A 23,002-nucleotide genomic window follows, 5' to 3' on the forward strand; every position below is an offset into this window, starting at 1 on the left:
TTGAGCTGAATTTGCTCTTGTATCGCGAACCTTAGATGCTGAAACATTGCTGGAAACAGTGAGTACAGTGTTTCTACCATTGTAGAATAGAGTGCACTCAATTGTAATAGAAGGTTACCTCAGGTCATGGAGCGGGCCTGTGATTCCTGTAGGAGGAAAAAGCTGAGATGTTCGCGAGAATTTCCTACATGCTCCAAATGCACTGAAAATAAGTGGGGATGCCACTATTCACCCCGTCAGTCGAGATCACCTCTCACACGGGCACACCTGACAAATGTGGAAACTAAGCTCGCCCGACTGGAAATGCTATTTGAAGAAATATTTCCCGATACCAGTGTGGAAACAGTCCTGGACGATCCCAAATCTGTGAAGCTGCGACAGTTTGCCAGAAGTGCCAGAGGTGCCAAAGGTGAGTTTCCCAGTCCCGAGATTGAGAAGAGAAGCTCAACTTCAAGCTCAACGCTCACCTCTTCTCTTTCACAGCAACCACCCGTCAATCAACTGCCCCGCGACCCTTTGAACGGATTTGAATGGAGTGAAGAGAATGATGTGGACGTATTTAAAGATGACGGAATGGGTACAATGAATGTAAGCATTAATAACAAGGGGTTTTTCGGAGCTGGCTCAAACTCCACGATTTTGCGAGCATTATATGTGACTGATGCGTTTTTAGACGTACTTCGGGGCCCACTCTCGACTCACGATCCCAGTATTCTCCATTCCAGCGACGTAACGGCAGTATACGTGGATGCGTATTTCACGCTTTTCCACCCTAATTTCCCAATAGTCGATGAGCCATCGTTTCGTATGTGGTACGCAGATCAAGTAATGCCGGACTCAACGGACGTGTGGCAACTTCTACTAAACGCCGCCCTAGCTCTTGGAGCTTTGTGCGTCGACGGTGAGAACTCCGATGCTGATATACATTTTTACAAGAAAGCGAAATCACATTTAAACAGTACCATCTTCGAGAGTGGTTCCCATCCACTTCTAGCAGCCCTTGCCCTGTTGTCCATATATGCCAGAAAACGTAATAAGCCGAATGCTAGTTGGAATTATCTGGGGTTTGCTGCCAGCATGGCTATTTCTTTAGGTCTCCACCGGGAAGTAAACGAGGCCAACAAAGCCGACAAAAGGGCATTAGAACTACGAAGGCGTATGTTCTGGACCTTATACGCCTACGATTTTGATGTTGCAATAGCATTTGGAAGGCCACGCCAGCTACCAGGCTTGAAAGACGTTGATACGTTATTGCCATCTGTTTCAGATTCAAGCGACACGGTGGCGGACAGGTCCGCTGTGATATCTTCGTGTGTGATTGAAAACGCGAAAGTTGTCAGACTTTACCTAGAGCTTTCCGATAAAGCGGTATACACCAACGAAGAGGAAAAGCCACTCTTACTGTCAACCATGCTCGAGCTAGAAAAAAGAATTGAGACCAACATCGCGACACTGCCAAAATTTCTGGGATCTCAGTTTGATGAACGGCAAGCAAGCATCGACCTTCAAAACACATGGTTTCCTTTATGTCGGTATCGTGTTTTCTGGATGTATCAGAACCTTATTACCACCTTGTTCCGACCATTTTTTCTAAAATTACTAAGTGGTCAACGCCTGGGAATAGATCACGGTGACTCGATCAAATGCTCAGCCGTTTGCCATAAAGCTGCTACTCAGACAATTCACTCCGTTGCGGATTTCATTGAACACTATGAGGTTACGACTCTTTCTGCCTGGCATGCCACATATTTCTTAATGAATGCTACGGTTGTACCGGCAGTGGGTCTCATAGTTGATCCAAATGCACCAGATGGTGGACAGTGGAGACAGAACGTGATACACGCTAGAAATTGCTTCGAGAAATTATCCGGTAAGAACGCTACCGCTGAAAAGTTCATTAAAGTAATCAACAGTATGTGCGGCTACCTGCTAAATGATATCGACCACCGGTCTCCACGTTCTCTGACTATATCAAACATCGTGCAAAATGCTGGACAAGAGCAACAGAGCTTGACCACAACTCCGTCCGCTAACATTCTAGAGCTAGTCAAAGAGCTTTCTGCGCCGGATCCTACACGCTCAAATGTGTCTCCGGATATCAACATGTTTCAAGGCGAGAATTCCGCCTCATACACACCGCCGTACCTGGACAACACGCGACATGGTAACGTCTTTCCGGATTGGAACGATCAGAGTGTACAAACTCTTTTCAATACTAACACAAGTGTGACGAGTGCCTTCAATACCACGACATTGGATGATATTGTAAAATATATTTTTAACGACGGCGATTAGAGAGGCCATTGACAACACTTGCGCGGTGCAAAGTGTGAATCTTTCACGCCAAAAAAAACCAGAATAATCCTCACAGCTACGAATAACAAAATACTAATCATGAAAGCGTCATAGTGACGTCGAAACTCGCTTTTGAAGTCCGGTACTTCGGTGCTAATCCTGTATCAGATCACACCATGATGTCACTAAAGTAAAAAGTGATATATCAATATCCTTTAAATAAGAGTTGTGATTGATATATGACAGCTACCTGGCTAAGGTACTCATCTTGCTCCAGAAACAGAGGAAATATCTCAGATAGTAGCGCTTCTTCAGATGTCAAGCAACGCTTTACGACAGTGGCTGAAAGTCGCTAGAAAGCAAGTCAAACAACTGCGCCAAACGCTGGATGAGGAGCTGCAAAATGTACTGGAGAGAAACATACCCAGACCTCAAAAGGCTCTTGTGAGAGTCCCCGTTCCAGTCAAGCCTAGCGTTCCGTTTGGTAAAGGTTCCCGCTTCTTGCATACAAGTGTACCTAGCAATGCACAAGGTGGCCGAGTGGGTCAAAAGGCGTGTGTCGATTCAACACCCAGGTTTGGCTCCCATGGCAAAAGGGGCGTCTTCGCAAACTTCAATGGCACCTACAGGGCCCCCAGAGGAGCCCCTCGTGGTCTGTATACCAACTGGAATATGAGCACAATGAGGTTTGCTCCAGGACGCTCGTATTCGACTTCAGCCATCAAAATTACTCACGATGCGGCCCAAAACCTGTCCATCTCCCTGCGGTGTTTTTTCAATCTTTGGGAGGGCTTTTCGCCCGTCAATATGCAAAATGAAACCAACAAACTGGCTTTGCGTGAATCTAGTGTTGGTAAGAAGCCCTTGGGTGGCCAAGAAATATCGATGATTCGTGCTATGGAGGTGTGTCGTATGATCCAAGCCCACAGAAATGAGCTGGTATTTGACGGAGAAAACGAAACTGAATCTTTGGGTTGCGTCATCGACTTCCAACTTCCACGTCTCGAGGTCTCCAAGATGCCCACTGTTGTGTTTGCAAGTGACGAAGCGCTCGACAAATGGCGCCAAGAGCTTACTGCATGCACCACGCAGATGCGAAAAATCGAGGAAAGTGTGCGTACCATTTACGAGAACTACGGGGCTTTACCTTTGGAGTTTGGTGAATCCTACGTTCGAGTCCGGTTCCCGAACCTTACGACGAAAGAGGCGGAGCTTCTGATGCGAGATCTGGGGCTGACTTTGGGGCTCGTGCTTCCGGAACACTCGTACGCTACGCACAGCACACGCCAGCAACAAGCATGGCCCGACCCCTTGGATGAGTTGAGTGTCCATGGCTGTCGTTCAACTTCAGATTTTGATTCTATTCTGTCGTCGTCTTCGCCATCAGAATCAGGTTTTTCCGGGTTTTCAGTATTATCGTCTCAGGCTTGAAACTAAACAATGGCGAGAAACGCCCAGAGAGCTGTTAAGGGCCGGTACATATTTGGATTACGATCGGTTTGTTTTTTTCCAAATACCTAGAGAGCTCTGGTATTGTTCTGTATGTCAGGAACTGCAGTCTACAAATGGTTGATGGCTAGCTCTACACTGTAAGGTCTATTAAATATTCGATTTCAGATAATGTCACCGACATTGAGCTTTATGCACGTGATGTAATTTTCGATCATCTTATCTTATGTAAGCCATAGCTGGTTTTCAACAACGTAATAGCCGCCCAGCTTTTTTAGTCTTCTTTGTATGTGAAACAGGAATGTTAAATTTGACTGAGTACTCCGCAATTGGGACGAAACAAGCTAAGATGTTATAAAGGATCAGGGTATCCCCCACACCACACGAAAACTCTCGTGTAAAACACTGGAGTTCGGTCTGTGGCGCATTGCCCGGGGTCTTTCAGAAGCAAGAATTATAGAAGTCGAGTTCAAAATAAGAGTAACTTCCTATGGGCTCCAACACGTTAGCTTCACCATCGGTATGCTGCGAAGAATTTTAAATACTATAATGAGTTATCCATTTAAACGCAATCGAATCGTAAGAGCGACAAAAACATCAACACCGATGTCTAGTCTTATTTTAATAGAATGAGAGCTACGTCTGGTTGAATTGTTAGACAAAAATAAGACCGTGAAACGATAAACCTACTTTTTGCTAAGGGAAGCTTTCTTTGTTTCAACAATAACCCTGTGTACAACCGTGGAAGAACAAGACCCTATAAGTTGGCATACCAAGTCATACCCGAGTGAAAAGGTAGCATGTTGGGCCTTTAGAAGTCCAATTCAAGCTTTAAAGTCTCATAACGTCTACATTCTTCAACCTACGTTTTTATGCTCTTCCCTGTCAATTAAGGATTCGATACTCAAATTGAAATACGATCTCAAGACAAACAGTTCAAAAGCGGAGAATAGATTTGCACAGACGTCGGGTCAGGACCACTTATACACCATTTCGATTGTTAGAATGATGCCTACGAGTACAGCTAGCGTTGATACGGGGAACACCAACTACACAGAAGCCCAAGATAGAAAGCCAGAGACTGATTTAGACAAGCTGGATGAAAACTTAAAGAAACTAAGTGCCACCAGCGGTCCAAGGGAGTCACAAGCTGGTGAAAAGGATCCAGCAAATAAGGATACAAAATTTGATGTTGATAAAGTTGAAATTGACGATGTGATAGCTACTGGAGAAGATATTAACGTAACTTCATTGGTATCAGATACCCCTACCAAGAATTTGAACAAAAATGTCGAAACCGAAGAAGCCAAACAGACTAACCTTGAAATCGAAGCTGAAGACAACTCAGAATCTGAAGTGAGCTGGTCTGCGTATGCAGAAGATTCACATACTGATGCGGGAGCCAACATTAAGGAAGAAACGGAACTTGAAGAAAGTCCGGCTGCTGAAACTATCGAGAAACTCCACGTTGACGATCTAACAGGCAACACCATCCAAGAAGAGCTTCCAATTCTGGGAGACAACGAAACGTCAGTTTTGGCTCACAGTACGGAACACCATGCACTTCAGGACCGGCCACCACCCTTACCCTCTCGTAAGCACAGCAACGCCCCAAAGGACAACCCACAGCCTATTCATGCAGTTCCTCCCCCACTGGCGGAGGAATTGAAATCTGAAACATTTCGTAATTCGGTCGCTGCGTTGAGTGCATATTCAGGACCACCACCTGTGCCGCCAAGAACAAGCCACAAGCGATCTGTAAGCGCGGATTTCGACCTGGTTTTGAGTAGGTTCCAAGAAAATGAGGACGAGTATATGTCGAAGGACGATACCACGCAAGAAAATCTGCAAGAAGGTGCTCGAGTTTTAAAATCAAGCTACACTGCCTTCTTAGAGACCGTGGAACCTTCTCAGGGACTCTCACCTCAGAAAGACAGTTTTGATGAAGAGGTTCATGAGCTAACAACTGTTGACTGGCCATTTTGGACTCGACTTGTTAGTAATTACGCAGAAGTGGCCAAGAAAGATTCTGTCAAACTTGAACAAGAAATTGCGGGTGGGATACCGCCACAGATTCGTGGCATAATCTGGCAACTTTTGTCTTCATCAAAGTCCAAAGAGGTTGACGCCGAATACGCAAGGCTCCAAAAACTTGAGTCTACGCACGAAAAGGCTATAGAAAGAGATCTTTCAAGAACGTCATTCATCCCCCAAGACAGATTACGGTCATTATTCGAAGTCCTGAAAGCGTACTCTTTGCATGACCCAGAAATTGGATATACTCAAGGGATGGCGTTTGTGGCCACTGCCTTGCTACTTAACGTGGATACTGAATCAGAAGCTTTTGGACTTTTGATTAGCCTCATGATGGGTTACGGTTTAAGAGAATTGTTTCTGCCAAACATGCCGGGTTTACATCTGAAACTGTATCAGTTCGACAGACTGATAGAGGAAAACTCGCCACTGCTTTATAACCACCTAGCAAGACAAGGAGTCAGATCATCAATGTATGCTTCGCAATGGTTCTTGACTTGCTTTGCTTATCGGTTTCCGCTGTGCTTTGTCCTCAGAATACTAGACGTTGTCTTCGTCGAGGGGCTTGAAGCAGTACTGAAGTTCGCGTCAGTACTGCTTCTCAAAAATGAGAAAGTTCTGATGACCTTGCAGTTCGAGCAGCTACTGGAGTTTTTGAAAAACGGTCTCTTTGAATACTACCTCAAAACGCCCGAAGCTTCCAAAAATGGTACCGTGCTTCGCAAGCTGAATTCTCAAGAAGAAAAAGAATCGCTTACAGAACAAGACTACGCTATAAATACGTTTGTGAAAGACGCCATGCATGAGATAATCATCACTCCCATATCTCTTAGAAGATACATCGCGGAATATGAAGAGATACATCTATTAGAATCTCAGAAAGAAGCGCAAATGGACACACTGCGTATCAAGAACAGGCAATTGCACAATGAGGTCCGCAAGCTTGAGCGCGATCACACCGTACTAAACCGGGAACACATAAACATTGCCAATGAGCTGATCGAAAATAGGCTACAACTAGAAACCCTCCAGGATCAAAACCAAGACCTTCAATCGGAGGTCAAGCTGCTCAAGCTTCAACTCCGCGAGGAGGTACGGAAACAGACATTGCCCAATCCAGATTCTCAATTACCAACAGACTTGCGCGTCGATCTGAAAGAAACTATGGCTCGCAACCTGGAAGTCATGAATACCAATCAAGAATTACAAGAAAGAATTGTTGAGTTAGAGCATCAACTTTCGAGCGCGAAACGTGGAAGATTTCAGCCTGGAACCGCTACAAATAGTGGTAACTGGAAGTCATTACGAAAGGTTTGGAAATGATCAACGCTATTGCGAACAAACGGGAAACTCCCCACTGTTCAAGAGGTTGTAACGTTTACCGCGCTCTTGAATTATCGTAGGTCTAATTTAATGTACTGGGCAGGAAATTTCAAAATTTATAATTGAAATTTGAAAGATCCAAGATAGACCTAAACTTGATAAAAGCTAAGACTCCATTCAGCCAAAGCATCGATTATCGGGCAGCATGTTGTTTCAAATACCGAGCTTAAAAAGGGGAATATCCACTGCCCCTACGCTGCTGAGAGAGTGGAGGCTTGTCGAAAGCAGAAGTGTTGCCAAACAGCCTGAGTTCAAAATCGGTGACGCCCGGCCTGTGTATGTGCCTAAACAGCGCAAGGTGTTCCCAGAATACAAATTTGGCGAGTCCAAGATCTTCAAGCAAAGTAACAAGGGTCTTTACGGTGGATCTTTTGTTCAGTACGGTAACAACATTGCGGAATCCAAAACCAAGACCCGTAGAAGATGGCTACCAAACGTGGTTAGAAAGGGACTGTGGAGTGAAAGTTTGGATCGCAAAATCAGTATACGGATGACCGCTAAAGTGCTAAGAACTATCACCAAGGAGGGTGGAATCGACAATTATCTCACAAAAGACAAATCAGCACGGATTAAGGAATTAGGCCCTACTGGATGGAAACTCCGCTACCGTGTGTTACAGAAACAGGAACTAAGTGAAAACCCACCCCACAAGGACGCATACGACGTGGAAGGCGCCGATGGTGTCAAATACCGAGTTTACTTCGAGGCACCTGTTGGGGGAACCACAATTCGCGTTACGTGCGGCCGTCGTAAGCTCATGCAGCATCTATACCCATTGGAAAAGCTGGAGCGTCGAGCCGATGGGTTGGAATTGAGCTACCGCCAATTCCTAGACCAGTATAAGGACTCTGATGCAGTGCAGGTCTTGGAAGCGTTGCAGCGCCACGGATTTGATTTGAAGACCGTGAGTGTCTAAACGAATAATTGCATGTATATAGAAAGCGAAACAAAGGCAGCTTTATGGGCCAGAAATCGAGGTCGTTGATCGTATGCGAAGGAATCGTCTCTCTAGCGGCATATAGCAGAGCGTAGCGTACCCATAGCTGGTCAGATTATTGAAAAGCATTTGGGATCACGTGATTTTCAAAAACAGTGGTATTTCAATTCTGATGGCAGCTCACATATGCTTCCTGGAAAATACATGATTCTATATCGGATCTACTTTCCCTACCTCGACCAACTTTGTGGATCTCGGCTATGATACGCATCATTTTCTTTCGACATTGCGCTGCTATTACACTCCCTAGTTGTTGGGTTATAGCCCATTTCTTGTCTGAGAGGCTTTTAGCCCGTCTCATCTCCCCTGTGACTGTTCTTACACCCATACACCATATTTCTACGTTCAAAAATTACAATTTTTACCAAGACATTACAACTTCGTCGCTCGTAGTATGTGACTTCTGTCTAGACAGGTCTTTCAGCCTAGAGGAGTCGGTTTTTAGGCAGGGGCATCAATTTCGTGCGTGGCAATTCTGATCCAGCCAGGAAGCACTCTCTGGGCAAGGGTGTCTGTCTAGCCCGACGCCTACCTGCCACCGCCAATACCCGGCACCCGCGTGGTGGGCCTCCCTCGCACAGGCTCATACCCCAGTACCAGTGCCAGCCTGGAAAATTTTCTTACGCAGTGTGGGTGGGAAGCGCTGCAGGCGTAGCATCGGTTGAATAAAACTACTTGTAGATTTGAAGTGGCCTTTCCTGTAAAGACTGAAACTAGACCTCAAGCACTGACAATAGAGTAACAATGGCCGTTAAATCTGGTATGTGAACAACGAGAATGGCATTATATTGAGGGGAGAATGCGTGTGTGCTAAAAGCGGTGTGGAAGTATTGGGAAATCGGCGAATTATGGGAAAGCTGACGAAAGGTTGACGAAATTGATGACATTTGGTACAGCGGGCCGCGTTAGAGCTGACAGAAATGGATGAAAGATTAATCATCGAGAAACTATGTGGATAATAAATGCCCTTTGCAGCTCTTAGCATGCTTAATGATGATTGAAAACCAGATTGTATCGGAAAGACTTTTGAGTTTATTATAGTATTGCATTAGCAAAGGATTGCAAATTGAATTACGACACGAGGATAACAAGCGATTACTATCAAGCATTTTGAAGGCTTCGGCTTCTCCAAATTAATGACATCGAACATGAAAAAAAGCACTTCTTTGCCTAGATATTTCTAGAGCTCTTTGCACTGCCAAAACACCACTAAAAAACGCCCTCGGGTTCTTCAACAAAGTTACTAACAATTTTCTCTTTCCAGGTATCGCTACTGGTTTGAACAAGGGTAAGAAGGTCAACGCCATGACCCCAACCCCAAAGATCTCCTACAGAAAGGGTGCTTCTTCCAACAGAACCAAGTTCGTCAGATCTTTGGTCAAGGAAGTTGCCGGTTTGGCCCCATACGAAAGAAGATTGATCGATTTGATCAGAAACGCTGGTGAAAAGAGAGCCAGAAAGGTGGCCAAGAAGAGATTGGGTACCTTCGGCAGAGCCAAGGCCAAGGTCGAGGAGATGAACGACATCATCACCGCTTCTCGTCGTCATTAAGCGAATCACCTTCCACAACCAATAATCTCATCTGGGTCCATAAGACGTATTCAGTATTAAGTAGAATACATTTTTGTAACTTAGCCTCCGTTTAAACGTTAAACAACAGCGCGAATAAGGTGTGGAGTAGTGCGAATTGATGTGCTAACGAGAAATGGGTATGTCAAGGAACTTTTGAACACCAAGTGTCAGGATTTTCCTATAGTGATATCAATACTCAATGATCTCTCTACGTAAGTAATATCATCAAGAGCTATCATGACTTCAACAAACGTCCATACATAAGATTCAGTAGATGTACTTGGAATGCTGAAAAGGCTGTCAATTCGTGCCCATGTGCCATTGAGACGCCAACGGTATAGTACTCCACCTACATATTTTGCAGGTGCTCCACCTCGACCCGTAGTTTCCTCAGTTTCCACTTCAATACCTTTATCGCCAGCAAGCGCACGAGTTCAAAATCAAGATGCTACTTCGCGCAAATATTTACAAGATTTGGTGACAGTCATCTCGGTACTAGCATTGTCATTGTTAGCGTTTGATAGCTATCGTGTGAGAGTAAAATTGGAAGCAAAGCTCGAGCAGGACACCGAGCATTTTAAAAAGACACAAGATCTAGTGACCAAGGAATTTAATGCAAACCGCAAGAAACGCGAGCTGCAAATCTTGAACGAGCGCAAGCGTGTACAGACCCGCGAGCTGAAGGTCGCATTGCACGTGGCATTGCTGCGCAAGCAGCTCGAAGACCTGGGTGTACAGCCAGCATCTGTAAACCAGGCATTGCAAGAATTCGAGAAAAATGCGAAGATGGAAAATAGCACGAGCAACGTAAGCGGGACCCGACTCTGGATCACGGAAAATAGTCCCTGTAAAGGCTACATTTCAGACGTTCGGGAATACGATTGACTGTAGACGTACGTACTTGATCAGATAATATTTTAGAACATCACACTAGATTAAAAGATGGAAACGGACGTAGTTTGAACCCATTATCGTAGCAACAGAGTCAGCAGAGCAGTAGAATACCGGAGATTTATCTCTCAAGTAATTGTATACGATTGTGTCGCTGGCACCTAAGCTCTAGCCGTTCTTTATACCCATATCCATAGAATCATTTTAAATCTAGTGTATGAATCAAATATGTGTTTCCGACACATGAACGGGTAGCTAACATTGATAAAGTGGACTGGTATCCTTGCATTAGAAACACTGCTCTTCGGCCCTAGTATTAATTCTTCTAAAAATCCATGAGGGTTACCCGTCCTTGATCTCAAACTATAAAAGCCTTCACATGAGCCCACTTCTTCACCTTTCACAATCCTTCTCTGGTTCTGTTTTAAAGAAACCATACAATGTCTTTTTAGACACCCAGAGTCACGGCACGTTCTATCTCTTCCATGAATGTTGCGCATACAGGATGCCCCAAGGCCTGTATCTTCGTGCTCGCGGTAGTCTTATAGTAATAAAAATGATGGGATTAAATGGACCCATCGCGTTTTGACCGACCTTTCAATGTCGTGCCTGGTCTGGGGCTTGCCCCTACGTGAACAGGCTACGCGGTCCTAAATGTATATTTGATTCTTGGTAAAGAAAAATGAAGAACCATGTCTCTAAACCAGTCTTGCGTCCAAGGGCTCTTTATTGCGTTGTTCCAGCTTTAGTTTCAATAAACTTGGGATGGGGCAGCAAGGTGTGCGTGCATCAGTACCTTTATCTTGGTAGAATTTGCCACAGCATTCGTACAGCTGGTCGATGACTTGAGTGCACTTACTTTCGTCAAATCCAGTTTTTGTCAAACAGGCTGCGTCGTGTAAACGTGAGTGAGTATAGAAGCATTTGGATGGTCGAAAAAACCATAAGATTTAGTACGTACCTTGAATGGCACAGGCTTGAGGCTTGCATGGAGTACTCATTGGGGTTGAAGCTGCCAGAAGGAGAATGAAGGTCGAATATCTTGCTGGCAATCTACTGTACTGATGTTGATATATATATAGCTGAGGCTGACAGACATGGTTCAGAACCACGTATTAGATGATGCGATGTAGTCAAGTTTGCACTAACAACAAGAACTCAATGTCACCAAAGACTTCTGGTGTATTTGTGACAGTAATACCGACAGTAGTACCTCATTGCAATCCTAGGGTTTTGCAGCGTCCATACTCACACATAAGACCCAAAATCAAAAAAAAAAAAACAAACATGTTAGAAGAATATATACTGGTTGCAATCGAACGTATTTTTTAGGTCATCGTAGGAACCTCAAACAACAAGATTCTCCGCGTTTTTCTGGTAACTCATTTACTTTTTCCCATTCAATTTTCCCTCCAAGTTGTCAATTTTCTTCTGCTGCTCTGTAACTTTTTGTTTTAGTTGTGCTAGCAGTTCCTTTTCGTGCTTTCTAACGTAGTAGTCCTCTTGGGCACGCTCTCTCTTAGAGAAAGCATCGTCAGCGCTTTCACCTCTTGGAGACCCGGTGGAGCCATCCGTGTAGGATCTTACAGCTGTTCCGCATTGGATTCTTAGTGATTGTCTGAGGGTATTGCGAGTTGTAGCGGCTAGCATTATGGATGTGGAAAAGAGTCGAGGATATACAGTACTGTCAAGCTTCAAATAAAGGCTAAACAAGTAGTTACTTCTTGATCTTGAAGTGTGTCTGTAGTGAGTTTCAGTAGCAGAACCTTTATTTTCCATTATCCGTCCCTTTGAAGCATTTGACCAATTAAATAATGCCGAAAAAACTAGATCACGTGACCTTTTTGGGAAATAAAGATAAAACGTAGATTCGAGATTATCAACATTTAGGATGTTTCGGAGGTAGCATTGGGGAGTAAGTTTGGAAGTTTCATCCTTGGTGTTAAGTGTATGCTTTGTTTGATATAGAAGAAAAAAGCTGAAAATATTTTCGTTTATAGTGATATTCTCTTTTGAACATCTTTTAAAGGAACGAGTCTTCCAGTAGCGTATCAGGTTCTATAGCTCGTGTTTTCGCATCTCAGAAAATAGTAAAATCTACAAGGTCACTGCCATTTTTCTCTTCTTTTCTTCCGTACAGTTTTCCGGATTGATCAAGATCACTTTGTACATCTCTGTCGCTTTCGAAAGGGTCCACTACAGTCATCTGTATAGAATGAAATACGTCCAGACCTTGAATGTGTCAATCAGTTCATGGTGCGAAGGTAGCACTGATGGATGTTATTTCCCAGTCCTATTATTCTACATACATCCAGGGTTTATTCAGATCTCAAAAACTTTCCTACAGACCCGTCATTCCAGTATTACACCAATATCACGTAGATTTCCTATGAAAAAACTCAGAAGTGCGCTCTTTCACCCTAGTTTTCTCATCTGATACTCTCCAATCGTTTGACAGCTTCTCGAAACCCTTGGATTCACTTTTCCGCTTCTTGGTCTTCGTCAAGGTCCGTGTTTATACATTTTCACGAGCCCTGTCACTATGATCATCTCATCTCATCTCATCTCATCCCATCTTCGCTGACTGAAAAAACTCACAGGTGTTAAAGAAGGTAAAGCTTTTGAATGTCATTGATACCGGCAGGGTCTTCGCCGCTACTCGAGCTTTCTCGAGGCCATCAAAGTGCGGTACTGGCTTGTAAATTCTTGAATTCGGGCAATACTGCAGTTTCTTCAGGTCTCGACGCTCATCTAAGTGTCTGGGACTTGCAAAACTTAAGACATTACGAGATAGAACACTTATTTCGTCAAAACCCGGCGATAACAGCATTGACGACGCTTGATGGTCCATTACTCGTGGCCGGAGCATCTAACTCACAAATCGCCTTGGTAGACTTGGAAACGGGACAGAAACTGCGAAATTACACCGGCCACACCAGAGCTGTGAACCAGATATATTCCATCTCGAAGGACAAATTCGTATCGGTCGGCGACGATGGCAGTGCAAAACTGTGGGACACACATCAAAAAAAGCCTGTATGGGAAGTGGCTACAGAATTCCCGTTATTTACGGCTGTCGCACCCGCTCATAATCATACAATGTACACATCTGGACTTGACCCTACAATCACAGCCTATGATATCAGGCAGTCCCCAAACCACGAACTGTTTAATCTTGAAAGCCAGCATGTGGACTCTGTCACATCTATTGACATAACACTCGGGCTCAAGATGTGCAGCTTCGGCTTCGATAATGAGATACATATCCAAGATGCCAAGCAAAGTCCGACTCGAGAATCAAGAAATTTGGGTATCATTGACGCTAGTTTCGATGACAATGCAAACAAGTTTTTAATCAGAAATCAGTTTATCAATGATGACCAACACATTATTTGTGGAAACAGCTTGTTCGACGTCACTTCAAAACAACGTGTTGTCGATTTTACTGCTGAACTGGACAAACAAGTGAGCGTCATAGACAATAACTACGACAGAGACTCCAAAAAAGTTATAATGAGTGCTGATAATGGGAGCCTTTATGTATACCAAATGTAATCTAATTGAAACGAATGCTCTTTCTACTAAGAATTTTCATTTGAAATAAGTATATGATGTGAATAAAATGCTTGACGCCGGCGCCCGTCGTCCTTTACTGATCGGTTTTAGCCTTTTTGACAGGAGGTTGAACAATGTCGATAGCATCAACGTCAACGTCTTCAATTTCGGAGTTTCTCAAACTCTGCAATTGGGGAGTAGTAATTTCGCTGTGGAAATCCTTGATGATGGAATCTACATCGTCAATGTTGAGCGGTCTGATGTCCCCAAGTCTCTTAATCTTGCTGGTTACTTCCTTAACTTGGTTGTCAGACATGGACAGATTCAATTGGTCGACTCTCGATTTGATGGCGTTCCATCCGGTCAGCTTGTTTGCGAAATGGATGTATCTTTTCAAACCAAAGTCTTGAGGATTTAGAATTTCGTAAGTGGAAGGATTAGCAAGGATAGCCTTGGCGTGGATACCAGCCTTGTGAGTGAATGCACAGAACCCAGTGATTGGGTTGTTGAATGGAATGTTGACTTCCACAGCTTCGGCGACCAAGTTTTCGATGTCTCTGATCTTATGCAGCTTGTATTTGGACTTGACGTACTCTGGGGCGGCAACAATCATTCTGGCCATTAACCCACCTAGCGGAGTGATACCATTTCTCTCACCGATACCGAGAACGGCAACGTCGATTAGTTTGGCACCACCTTCAAGAGCGGTGTAGGCGTTGGCGATGGCACAGCCAGTGTCGTTGTGGAAATGGCACTCCACGTCGCACGACACAACCGTTTTCAACGTTCTCATCAGCTCGTACACTTGTCTTGGGTTTGCACAGCCCACAGTGTCGGCAATACCAACTCTGTTGACACCGACTTTGTCGACCGTTTTGTAGATGTTAAGCAGATCCACGAGGTCGGATCTGAACGAGTCCTCAGACGAGAATCTGATCTCGATGCCCTTGGACTTGACAAACTCGATCACTTCGATGGCACTCTTGGCGATATAGTTCATGTCCTTACCGTGCGAATACTGTCTCAAGAACTTGGATGTCCCGATAACCACGTCCACACCGTCCACACCGGTCTCTACGGCCACCTTGGCATCGTCCATGTGGCATCTGATGTGTGTTAGAATTTTGGCTTTCAAGCCCAATTTGCAGATGGCTTCGCAATCGCTGCGACTCTGTTCACTAGCTACCGGAGACGTGAGCTCGATGTAGTCCACACCAAAGTCGTCCAATGCCTTGGCGATTTCGATTTTTTTCTCAGTGCTGAAAAACGAGTTGGCAAACTGTTCACCTTCTCTCAGCGTCGAATCTATCAGCTGGAAACTGTTAACATTCGACAGAAAATCCGCAGGATTGGGTCCATATGGGTTGTGGGTGTTTTCTGTCGTTCTGGTAGCCGACTCAGTAACCTGTTGAAAATCAGAATCACTCATTTTTTGTCCGAAGAGCCCTCTTATTGAGATTCAAAGTCAATTGATAATCTAGCCCGTGATGCTCGTGCCAGTGGAAAGAGTTCGATGAGCAAGATATCTTTGAAATATTTCAAGTTTTTCACTGAATTCCAAATTTTTCACACTCTCTCTTTATAGCTTGATTTTCGAATAATGATGACAACTAAGACAAGCAAATAAGCTGTAGAAGAAGTGCTCCAGACCCGTACTGATTGTTACTCATACAACTATCAAAGTTGCACCGCTAATATCCCTTTGGTCATGGTCCTATGACTATTCGAATTCCGGTGGGATTTTCTAAAAATTTTTCAAGCTTGGTGGTAACGGTGTCACTGTGGTGACAGAGCGACCGACGACAGATAGAAAGGGAAAAAACCTCTTGAAAAGCGTGATGAGCAAGCGTGATGGAAGCGTGATGAGCAAGCACTTTGAGATAACCTTGGGATACGGTGTGGTGTAGTGTTGGACTTTTGACGGAGTTGGCAAGCGGTTAGCAGGTGGTGGTGATGATAGTGGGTGAGTTTTTGAAAGATTTGAGAGACTTGCAAATAGTTCGAGTCCAAATGCTGACAGCTACCGACGACATCTGTGTATATTGTCTCGTCTCTTCAATTCAGTTACGCCAAATATTCGTAGCTTTCACCGTCACTGCATCTCTGTAGATACTCCTTGGCAATCAGGTTGTCGATGGCCCTCTTGATAAGCGAGACCTTGGCGTTGAACCGCTGGTGCGATTGTGCAATACACTCGTTCACCAGTGTGGCATGTGGCAATCTGCGTCTGGCCTTCATAATCCGCACAATACAGGCCTCCAAGAAAATCTGGCGCTCGGTGTTGAGCTCTCTCTCGATTTTCTGCGCTTCAGACATCTCTGCAGCAGTGGCACCGCCGGTACCTACTCCGTTACCTGCACCGCCCAATCCGGGCACTTCGCTCTTCACACCTGCAGCAAAATTGATCTTGGTCTTGAGCGCCTTGTAAGGAGAAGCAATTTTGAACACAGTGTCTGGCTTAGACAACGCATCCAGCCCCACCGGAGTCTGCTGCAACAGTTTCCACCTAATAAACGGAATCAAAGACGACGCAATGTTGGTGGTGCTCAAATTGGTGTGCTCTTGAATGTCCTCCAACGTCACGGTCGAGCGCTCGTTGAACAACAGTAAAATCGACATCTGGAACAGCGTCACCGTGAATACGAAAGGAGGTCTGCCCGGTTTCCCAATGTCGGCAACCATCTCACCTCGGCACAGTGGCCACAGCCACTTGAGTACCCTCCCGCTATGCTTGTTGGAGTAAAGTTTCTCAAGCCCACCGTGTGTGGGCGTGAGCTCTTGAGGCAGATTGAATTCCACGTCTTGGTAAGAAAATGGCCACATGGTTTCTGCCAACACAAACGGCTGAAATGCTGGATATCTTTCTCTTGTGTAATCTGGTGCGATCTTAATAGCACTTTCAAACTCTACTTCGAGCTGCTTAGACAAACGAATGTCTTGCAGCATCTTGGTGATCTTCCCCGTGTACTCCATGCTATTTTCGCTCTGTAGACGCTGAATAACCATTTCCTCATCCTCCTCGGAGGTTGACGTCCCGTGTATCAATCTCTTGGCAAACAAGCGTCTGTAGTGGTTCTCGAAAGCATCCTTGTCTGTGAGAAACTTGAATATAGTCATGATATCATCAGCAGATAGAGCAGAGGATGCGTCGACAGTAGTTTTGTTGGATCTTTTGAGCAAAAGATCGCTGTACTTGGCAAGCATCTCGGGAGTCTTTGAAGTGGCCGACTTGGGTGACCCTGGCGGAATCGAAAGCTCATTGACGTTAATATAGGCACGGCACGCATTGTCAAGTGCTTTGGTGAACAGTGGACCATTTTGAAAACAGTCCTTCGTTATCTTCGTAAACGTTTCGTAGACTTCAATGAGCTTCTTAACGTACTCGTTGGGAGGAACAATAAAATTAGCACTTGCCTTCCTCTGGGGCGCATTTTCGTCCGTTACCTCGTTCAACTTGGTCTTAGTGTTAAGAATCAGACGAGAAATTTCTACTTCACCTGCTTTCCTCACGTAACTCTCGTACGCTTGTGCTAGTTTAGGGAGAAGTAAAATGTCGCGCTGCATGAGCCCGTAAAGTGTGGAAATCTTGTGCTCGTCTCTAGAGTCCAATAAGGCAACAAATTCACCTTCCAGGGCCTGCGAATGATCGGTGATCAAAACGGTGTTCAAAGCCTCAGACAAAAGTTTCTTGGTATGCTCGTCTAAGTGAAGCACAATCCTGCTTTCTTCATCATTGATCTTTTCTTGGGCGGCGAAAATATACTCCGCAACAGTACGGTTTTCCAAAAACTGCTCCGAAAACCGTTTGTAGTAAGCCCGTGTGTAATCTAAGAAGGATTTCTCGAAATACTGAATGTAGACATTCAGGTTGAGTTTCTTCAAGTCCTGGGGATCAATTCCCAAAGCCACAAATGACCTTATGGCCACATTGGCGTCAGTGTGCGAGATCGCACACCCGTCGCGCTGCAGAGTGATGACCTGCATAACTTCTTGCACCAGCTGGTCCACGTTGTTGTCGAACATCACTTCTTTCCACGTCATCAGGCACAGCGTATTGATATCGAAGATGTGTCTTTTACCATCACTACGCTCTTTCTGCACCCAATAACGATTCATGTAGTCAAACGCGTGGTTCAAGAAAATAGCCCCTACCGTAAACCTTTTCCAACGTCTTACATAAAAATGCAAAAAACTCTCATTGGTGTCCCTCTCCAGCTTACACAAGTAATCCTTAAGACATCTTTGCAATTTCTGGTAAATTTCTCCTCCCACTAGTAACGACGATTGACTCTGTCTGTTGTTGTCTGTGTTGAATTGACCCGCAGAGCTCGACTTATTGACGCAGTAGTTATAGATCGCAGTGTATACTTCCATGTACATAGCTGGAGAAAGCACCTTATCGACCCTTTTTAACGCAGAGGACGGCGTTCCATCTCTTCCCAGGATCTGATGGATTCCGGGCTCTACGAAGTTCCAGGTCGCTTCCAGATCGTCAGGTCTTGGCAAGGTCTCAGACATAGTATTCTATGTTCTTAAGACAGGGTTAACACGGTCTGATCAAGCCAGTCTCCTTGTCTATACGCGTTGTTTCGATGTTGGTTCCGATCTAACTCTGTGACATTGGTAACCATATATTTGAAATGCCTTATGGAATATCATTACACACGGCTCATCGCCTAACTAGTAAGTTTAAAGAGTTACGAAGAGTTAAACACCAGTTTATCGTCTTGTGGTGAGTGTTGTGATAGTTTGATGAACGCTTGAGAAGCGCCTTTGTCTTTGTATGCAGAGCTCGCCATCCAAGCTTTTATTATCTGGGCGAGCTCGAGTTCATTTTTTCGACCACTCTGAGAATGCTTAGGGAAAACGTCGTTACCCATAAAAACAACATGACGAATAGAAACGATGCCAGCGCTCTTTGTTTTCTGCAGATGTAGTCGATCTTAGGTAGTTGCTCTTTGGTGTATTCGCCCGTGGTGCACACCCATTGTTTGTCGTAAAGCGTGTTGAACGTCAGTGCAAGGTTAGCACTGGAAAAAATGATGAAAAGCAGATCCAGCAGGATCAGTCGTAGTTTGCCAAACGGGTTCCTCAAACCAAGCGGTTTGCCTGAAAACTCATCGTACGAAATGTAGAACAGATATAGCACAGCGATAGAGTTAACACATATCGCCATGACCGTACTAGCCTGCTGTGGGATTGAATTCCCGATCACTTCAACCCGCGAGTTTGAGTTTTGGAAAATTCGGATGGCAAGTCCCAATGCTATGATGCTCAGGATCACGATGGACATACGGAACCCAAGAGGCAAATATTGATTGTCCAACATTAACTTGCGGAGCGTGGGCAACCATTTCTGTTTCTTTTGGCGCTCGAGCTGTCTCCAATGCTTGCGTTTTTGCTTGAAGTCCAGCTTTTGTTTTTCCAAAAACGCATGCAGCTTGTTGTTGTCGCCGTTCGGCGTGGTTTCCTCCGTTTGGAGTCCAGCCTCGAGATCAGGGTTGTCTAATGCCCCGTCACGATAGTAGAAAGCCTTGACCGACTCCAGATACTCAGACCAGTCCTGACGGTCCTGGTTGTTGGTAAACTTGTTGCTGTCCAATAGTGGGCCGTTGAAAATCGCGTTGAGTCTTTCGCTGCCACCCCAGGAGTCATCGAGGTTTGCGAGAATGTCTTTTGAATTCGAAGTAGTAGTCCGATATGCTGTTTTCTTAAAGTTCTTTTCGGAATGCTTTGGTTGCTCCTCACTAGAAGAAGACGTCGTTTCCATTTTCGAGAAGTCACTAGACGCTCCTTCAGCTGCAGCAGAACCGGTATCGATATCTTCCGCAGCCTTATGCAAGTATGCAACGTTGGAGCCTATGTTTTCCACAAACTGGTCCCACTTCTCATTGTGAGAGACTAAAAATGGGTCTTTCGATGACGAGAGGTCTTGTGGTCGCTTTGGTTCATTCTGTTTATTTTGAGATGAGCCATCTTGATTTTGTGTGCTCTGACGTCTGTGCGCTTTAAGCTGCTCATCCAAGGCGAAAGGGGGAACGGTTGATGCACTGAGACCATATGGGTTCAAAAGTCTGGTCTTGGTCTCCTCTCCGACTCCACGACTAGTCTTGGTTTGACTATTTGATCTATCGCGCGATCCAGATCGGTGCGACGTTCGTTGCCCAAAATCGTGCAATTGAAGCTCTTTTTCGGCCCTTTCCTGCCGCTCTTCTTCCTCATCATCCGAAAGCGCATTTTTACTCATTATGGTTTGCTTAAGAGGATTTCAAAAGACTAAAGATGGAGCTCAAAGGGTCTCAAAATGTCTTGGTTTCTGAACGTAAAGGTGTCGTATTTCATAGATTGTCCTAATTTCGTCATAATTTCATGTAGTCTATATAGGGTGAATTGACATGAATAATCTTGACACATTTGAAGATGCACGATTATCCAGCTTCCCAAGCCTTGCGAGAACAGTCTGACTGTCATAGATCAAAGCAGCGTTGATCAAGCTTTTCAAAGATATATTTGAGAACTCTTTTGGACGATTTTTGGACATTTGTTCGTTGTGAATAAGGCTTTTACAACTGTTCTATTTGTAAAGACTTGGCTCAATAACATTAGCTCAGAAAGGAGGCTCTAACCCTAGTTCTCAAAGCTGACTTGAACTGCAAGCATATGTGGCAACTAAGTTCTCGACTGTCGAGTCGTGGCTTTTCATCGTTGCCAAATGGACCCAGTGTTCAACAGTACCTGAAAGATCCCGTCAAACTTATAGCCATTCCAATTACTACCCATAAAGCGTTCGTATATCACAAGCATGCATCAAATATCTTGAATGCAACGTCAAAAGTGGTCAAGTATGAGACGAAGTTGATCGGCAAAGTATCACAGACATGGGCCAAACTGGAAAAATCGCCCCGCAAACTAAATCGAAAAATTGTAGAGAAGGTCAATGTGCTGCTGGACAAAACTGCGTGGACTGAGGACTCGCTCAACACTGTGCCGTCTGAAAATTACCTGATGAAACGGGTGTGGGAAAACGAAAAGGAGCGATTGCTGACATTTGAAGAATGGTTCAAAAACGCCGATAAACTGAAACTGAGACCCATCCATCTGTACTACCCTGAAAGCGTATGCTCTGAGACACAGATACGACAGCAATTGCAAACGCTGTGCGAACAGGGGTTGCAGTATCATAAAAAATTCGCATGGCTAAGTCTTCTGGGTATCCCATTGACATTACCGCTGGTCCTGATTCCTGTGCTGCCCAACGTGCCAGGTTTTTACCTTCTTTACCGTGCCTATCGCAATTTCAAGGCCTGCAATGGCGCGAAGCGCCTGGAGTCTCTGGTCAAGCATGAGGGCGACACCTTGGTGTTCACAAATCTGCCACAGTACTCGGATATCCTGCGGGCCGGGCCTGCCGGTGGTAGTGGTGACAACACACAGTCTAAGAGTAGCGAGACACCTGAACGTGTTCTGTTGAACGAAAAGGATCTAGACAGAATTTTGGATACGCTGGAAATCCACGAGATCAGGAGCTCTGTACGAAAGGCCCTACAGCAGGAGACCTTGCGACTACAGAAGGACTCTTGAAAAATAGCATGTACAGAGACTTAACGAAAACAAACTTTCAACGTGAGAAACCTTTCACTGTTTGTGGCGCCGAAGACGTCCGCGTAGACACACATATTGTTCATTTCTAGTTAAGATTATTTTGTCCAATGTCTGGTTCAAGGACCGAAACAATAATTACAACAACAAGCTAATGGTGAACAACGATAAATAACAAACAAAAATCAAAATGATGTTGCAAAACCCAATTGCGCACAATATATATGTTTGTAGTAGATGTCTGTAAATAAGTTTAGCAGTTTTGGTCTATATTTCTGTATATTTTCAACTATCTACATTTACCAAATTCAATTCAAGCTCAGTCAGCTTGTAATGTGTCCAGATCAAGTACTAGGTTGGCAAGTTGTGTGATTAAGCTAACGTTATTCGGCTATGACTGCTTTGGACTGTTCACCCATACATACGGTGATCGACGCGACATCTTCACACAGTTTCTTTCACTTTTCTAAAAAATTTCCACCTCTTTCCTATTCGAACGATGCTGTCGCCGAGTGATTACAAGGTGTCAGATTAGTACATGGTGATCGAAAATTGGCGACTTGTAAACCGGGGAAAGCGCTGTCACAGTGTAGAAACACAGGGAAAAGACGCTCTTTCGACCTAAATCAAAGTTTCTGAACAGCCTATCAAATGAGCCCGTAGTTGCTGCCAGTTTTCTTGTTTCCCAGGCTCCATTTGTGACGTTTTTTGGTGGAAAATCGTATCTGAGGCCTAATTCAAGCTTCTCATCTATCACGTATAATGGCGCCCCAGAACAATCGCGAAAAGGTGCACTAATTGCTCACACCCGCGGCCAAACCCTAACCCTGGCTGATTCGCCAGCCAGCCTGGTGTTACCCTCTCAATGGTGCCGAGTTTCCACCGACTCAAACTTTGGCTTCGTCTACTGCCCAGGGAAAGGTTGAAAAGAGTTGGAATATAACAAGTAAGTTGTCGATCAGTTATACCTTCTATCTCTTTTGTTCTTTATTTCCTTTCCCCAGCTCTATAACACATATTTCACTAACTCGAAATGCGTGCTAAGTGGAGAAAGAAGAGAGTTAGAAGACTTAAGAGAAAGAGACGGAAGGTGAGAGCTAGATCCAAATAATCGGATCGAATAGTTGCTGTATAGGGGCCAGTCAGCCATTGGCAGGCCAAGTGAAGTGGAAAGATTTATTCGTTCTTCAATGCTTGTAGTCTGCTCTTTGTCTTGGCTCTGAAGCG

At 44.6% G+C, this 23,002-nt stretch overlaps 13 protein-coding genes across 13 annotated transcripts, besides 1 other annotated feature; 8 read left to right on the forward strand and 5 right to left on the reverse strand.

The window, feature by feature from the left end:
- Nucleotides 1–126: 126 nt before the first annotated feature.
- Nucleotides 127–2,295, forward strand: GAL4 (LALA0S05e07426g1_1; the record flags this gene model as incomplete). The annotated part of the gene is made up of 1 exon (XM_022772418.1): nucleotides 127–2,295. One exon carries the CDS (start codon nucleotides 127–129, stop codon nucleotides 2,293–2,295), a length of 2,169 nt encoding a protein of 722 aa, XP_022628744.1.
- Nucleotides 2,296–2,610: 315 nt separating this feature from the next.
- Nucleotides 2,611–3,726, forward strand: SPG5 (LALA0S05e07448g1_1; the record flags this gene model as incomplete). The annotated part of the gene is made up of 1 exon (XM_022772419.1): nucleotides 2,611–3,726. One exon carries the CDS (start codon nucleotides 2,611–2,613, stop codon nucleotides 3,724–3,726), a length of 1,116 nt encoding a protein of 371 aa, XP_022628745.1.
- Nucleotides 3,727–4,752: 1,026 nt separating this feature from the next.
- GYL1 (LALA0S05e07470g1_1) lies at nucleotides 4,753–7,101 on the forward strand (the record flags this gene model as incomplete). Its single annotated transcript, XM_022772420.1, has 1 exon — nucleotides 4,753–7,101. One exon carries the CDS (start codon nucleotides 4,753–4,755, stop codon nucleotides 7,099–7,101), a length of 2,349 nt encoding a protein of 782 aa, XP_022628746.1.
- A 205-nt stretch (nucleotides 7,102–7,306) lies between these two features.
- On the forward strand, nucleotides 7,307–8,077 carry MRPL24 (LALA0S05e07492g1_1; the record flags this gene model as incomplete). The annotated part of the gene is made up of 1 exon (XM_022772422.1): nucleotides 7,307–8,077. The coding sequence occupies one exon, from the start codon at nucleotides 7,307–7,309 to the stop codon at nucleotides 8,075–8,077; it is 771 nt and encodes a 256-aa protein (XP_022628747.1).
- Nucleotides 8,078–8,902: 825 nt separating this feature from the next.
- On the forward strand, nucleotides 8,903–9,709 carry RPL36A (LALA0S05e07514g1_1; the record flags this gene model as incomplete). Its single annotated transcript, XM_022772423.1, has 2 exons — nucleotides 8,903–8,918; nucleotides 9,423–9,709. 2 exons carry the CDS (start codon nucleotides 8,903–8,905, stop codon nucleotides 9,707–9,709), a joined length of 303 nt encoding a protein of 100 aa, XP_022628748.1.
- A 306-nt stretch (nucleotides 9,710–10,015) lies between these two features.
- Nucleotides 10,016–10,615, forward strand: LALA0_S05e07536g (LALA0S05e07536g1_1; the record flags this gene model as incomplete). The annotated part of the gene is made up of 1 exon (XM_022772424.1): nucleotides 10,016–10,615. The coding sequence occupies one exon, from the start codon at nucleotides 10,016–10,018 to the stop codon at nucleotides 10,613–10,615; it is 600 nt and encodes a 199-aa protein (XP_022628749.1).
- A 704-nt stretch (nucleotides 10,616–11,319) lies between these two features.
- On the reverse strand, nucleotides 11,320–11,622 carry CMC4 (LALA0S05e07558g1_1; the record flags this gene model as incomplete). The annotated part of the gene is made up of 2 exons (XM_022772425.1): nucleotides 11,320–11,510; nucleotides 11,583–11,622. 2 exons carry the CDS (start codon nucleotides 11,620–11,622, stop codon nucleotides 11,320–11,322), a joined length of 231 nt encoding a protein of 76 aa, XP_022628750.1.
- Nucleotides 11,623–12,007: 385 nt separating this feature from the next.
- LALA0_S05e07580g (LALA0S05e07580g1_1) lies at nucleotides 12,008–12,400 on the reverse strand (the record flags this gene model as incomplete). The annotated part of the gene is made up of 1 exon (XM_022772426.1): nucleotides 12,008–12,400. The coding sequence occupies one exon, from the start codon at nucleotides 12,398–12,400 to the stop codon at nucleotides 12,008–12,010; it is 393 nt and encodes a 130-aa protein (XP_022628751.1).
- Nucleotides 12,401–13,246: 846 nt separating this feature from the next.
- On the forward strand, nucleotides 13,247–14,176 carry LALA0_S05e07602g (LALA0S05e07602g1_1; the record flags this gene model as incomplete). Its single annotated transcript, XM_022772427.1, has 1 exon — nucleotides 13,247–14,176. The coding sequence occupies one exon, from the start codon at nucleotides 13,247–13,249 to the stop codon at nucleotides 14,174–14,176; it is 930 nt and encodes a 309-aa protein (XP_022628752.1).
- A 94-nt stretch (nucleotides 14,177–14,270) lies between these two features.
- Nucleotides 14,271–15,605, reverse strand: LALA0_S05e07624g (LALA0S05e07624g1_1; the record flags this gene model as incomplete). Its single annotated transcript, XM_022772428.1, has 1 exon — nucleotides 14,271–15,605. The coding sequence occupies one exon, from the start codon at nucleotides 15,603–15,605 to the stop codon at nucleotides 14,271–14,273; it is 1,335 nt and encodes a 444-aa protein (XP_022628753.1).
- A 635-nt stretch (nucleotides 15,606–16,240) lies between these two features.
- On the reverse strand, nucleotides 16,241–18,694 carry CDC53 (LALA0S05e07646g1_1; the record flags this gene model as incomplete). The annotated part of the gene is made up of 1 exon (XM_022772429.1): nucleotides 16,241–18,694. One exon carries the CDS (start codon nucleotides 18,692–18,694, stop codon nucleotides 16,241–16,243), a length of 2,454 nt encoding a protein of 817 aa, XP_022628754.1.
- A 292-nt stretch (nucleotides 18,695–18,986) lies between these two features.
- SRF1 (LALA0S05e07668g1_1) lies at nucleotides 18,987–20,423 on the reverse strand (the record flags this gene model as incomplete). Its single annotated transcript, XM_022772430.1, has 1 exon — nucleotides 18,987–20,423. One exon carries the CDS (start codon nucleotides 20,421–20,423, stop codon nucleotides 18,987–18,989), a length of 1,437 nt encoding a protein of 478 aa, XP_022628755.1.
- Nucleotides 20,424–20,836: 413 nt separating this feature from the next.
- Nucleotides 20,837–21,757, forward strand: MRX19 (LALA0S05e07690g1_1; the record flags this gene model as incomplete). The annotated part of the gene is made up of 1 exon (XM_022772431.1): nucleotides 20,837–21,757. The coding sequence occupies one exon, from the start codon at nucleotides 20,837–20,839 to the stop codon at nucleotides 21,755–21,757; it is 921 nt and encodes a 306-aa protein (XP_022628756.1).
- A 1,051-nt stretch (nucleotides 21,758–22,808) lies between these two features.
- Nucleotides 22,809–22,886: a sequence feature (Short protein (LALA0_S05e07712g, CEP62531.1) was converted to a misc_feature.).
- Nucleotides 22,887–23,002: the final 116 nt, after the last annotated feature.

This window comes from Lachancea lanzarotensis, scaffold LALA0S05 (genome assembly GCF_000938715.1).
Source record: "Lachancea lanzarotensis genome assembly LALA0, scaffold LALA0S05, whole genome shotgun sequence".
Taxonomy (NCBI): Eukaryota; Fungi; Ascomycota; class Saccharomycetes; order Saccharomycetales; family Saccharomycetaceae; genus Lachancea; species Lachancea lanzarotensis.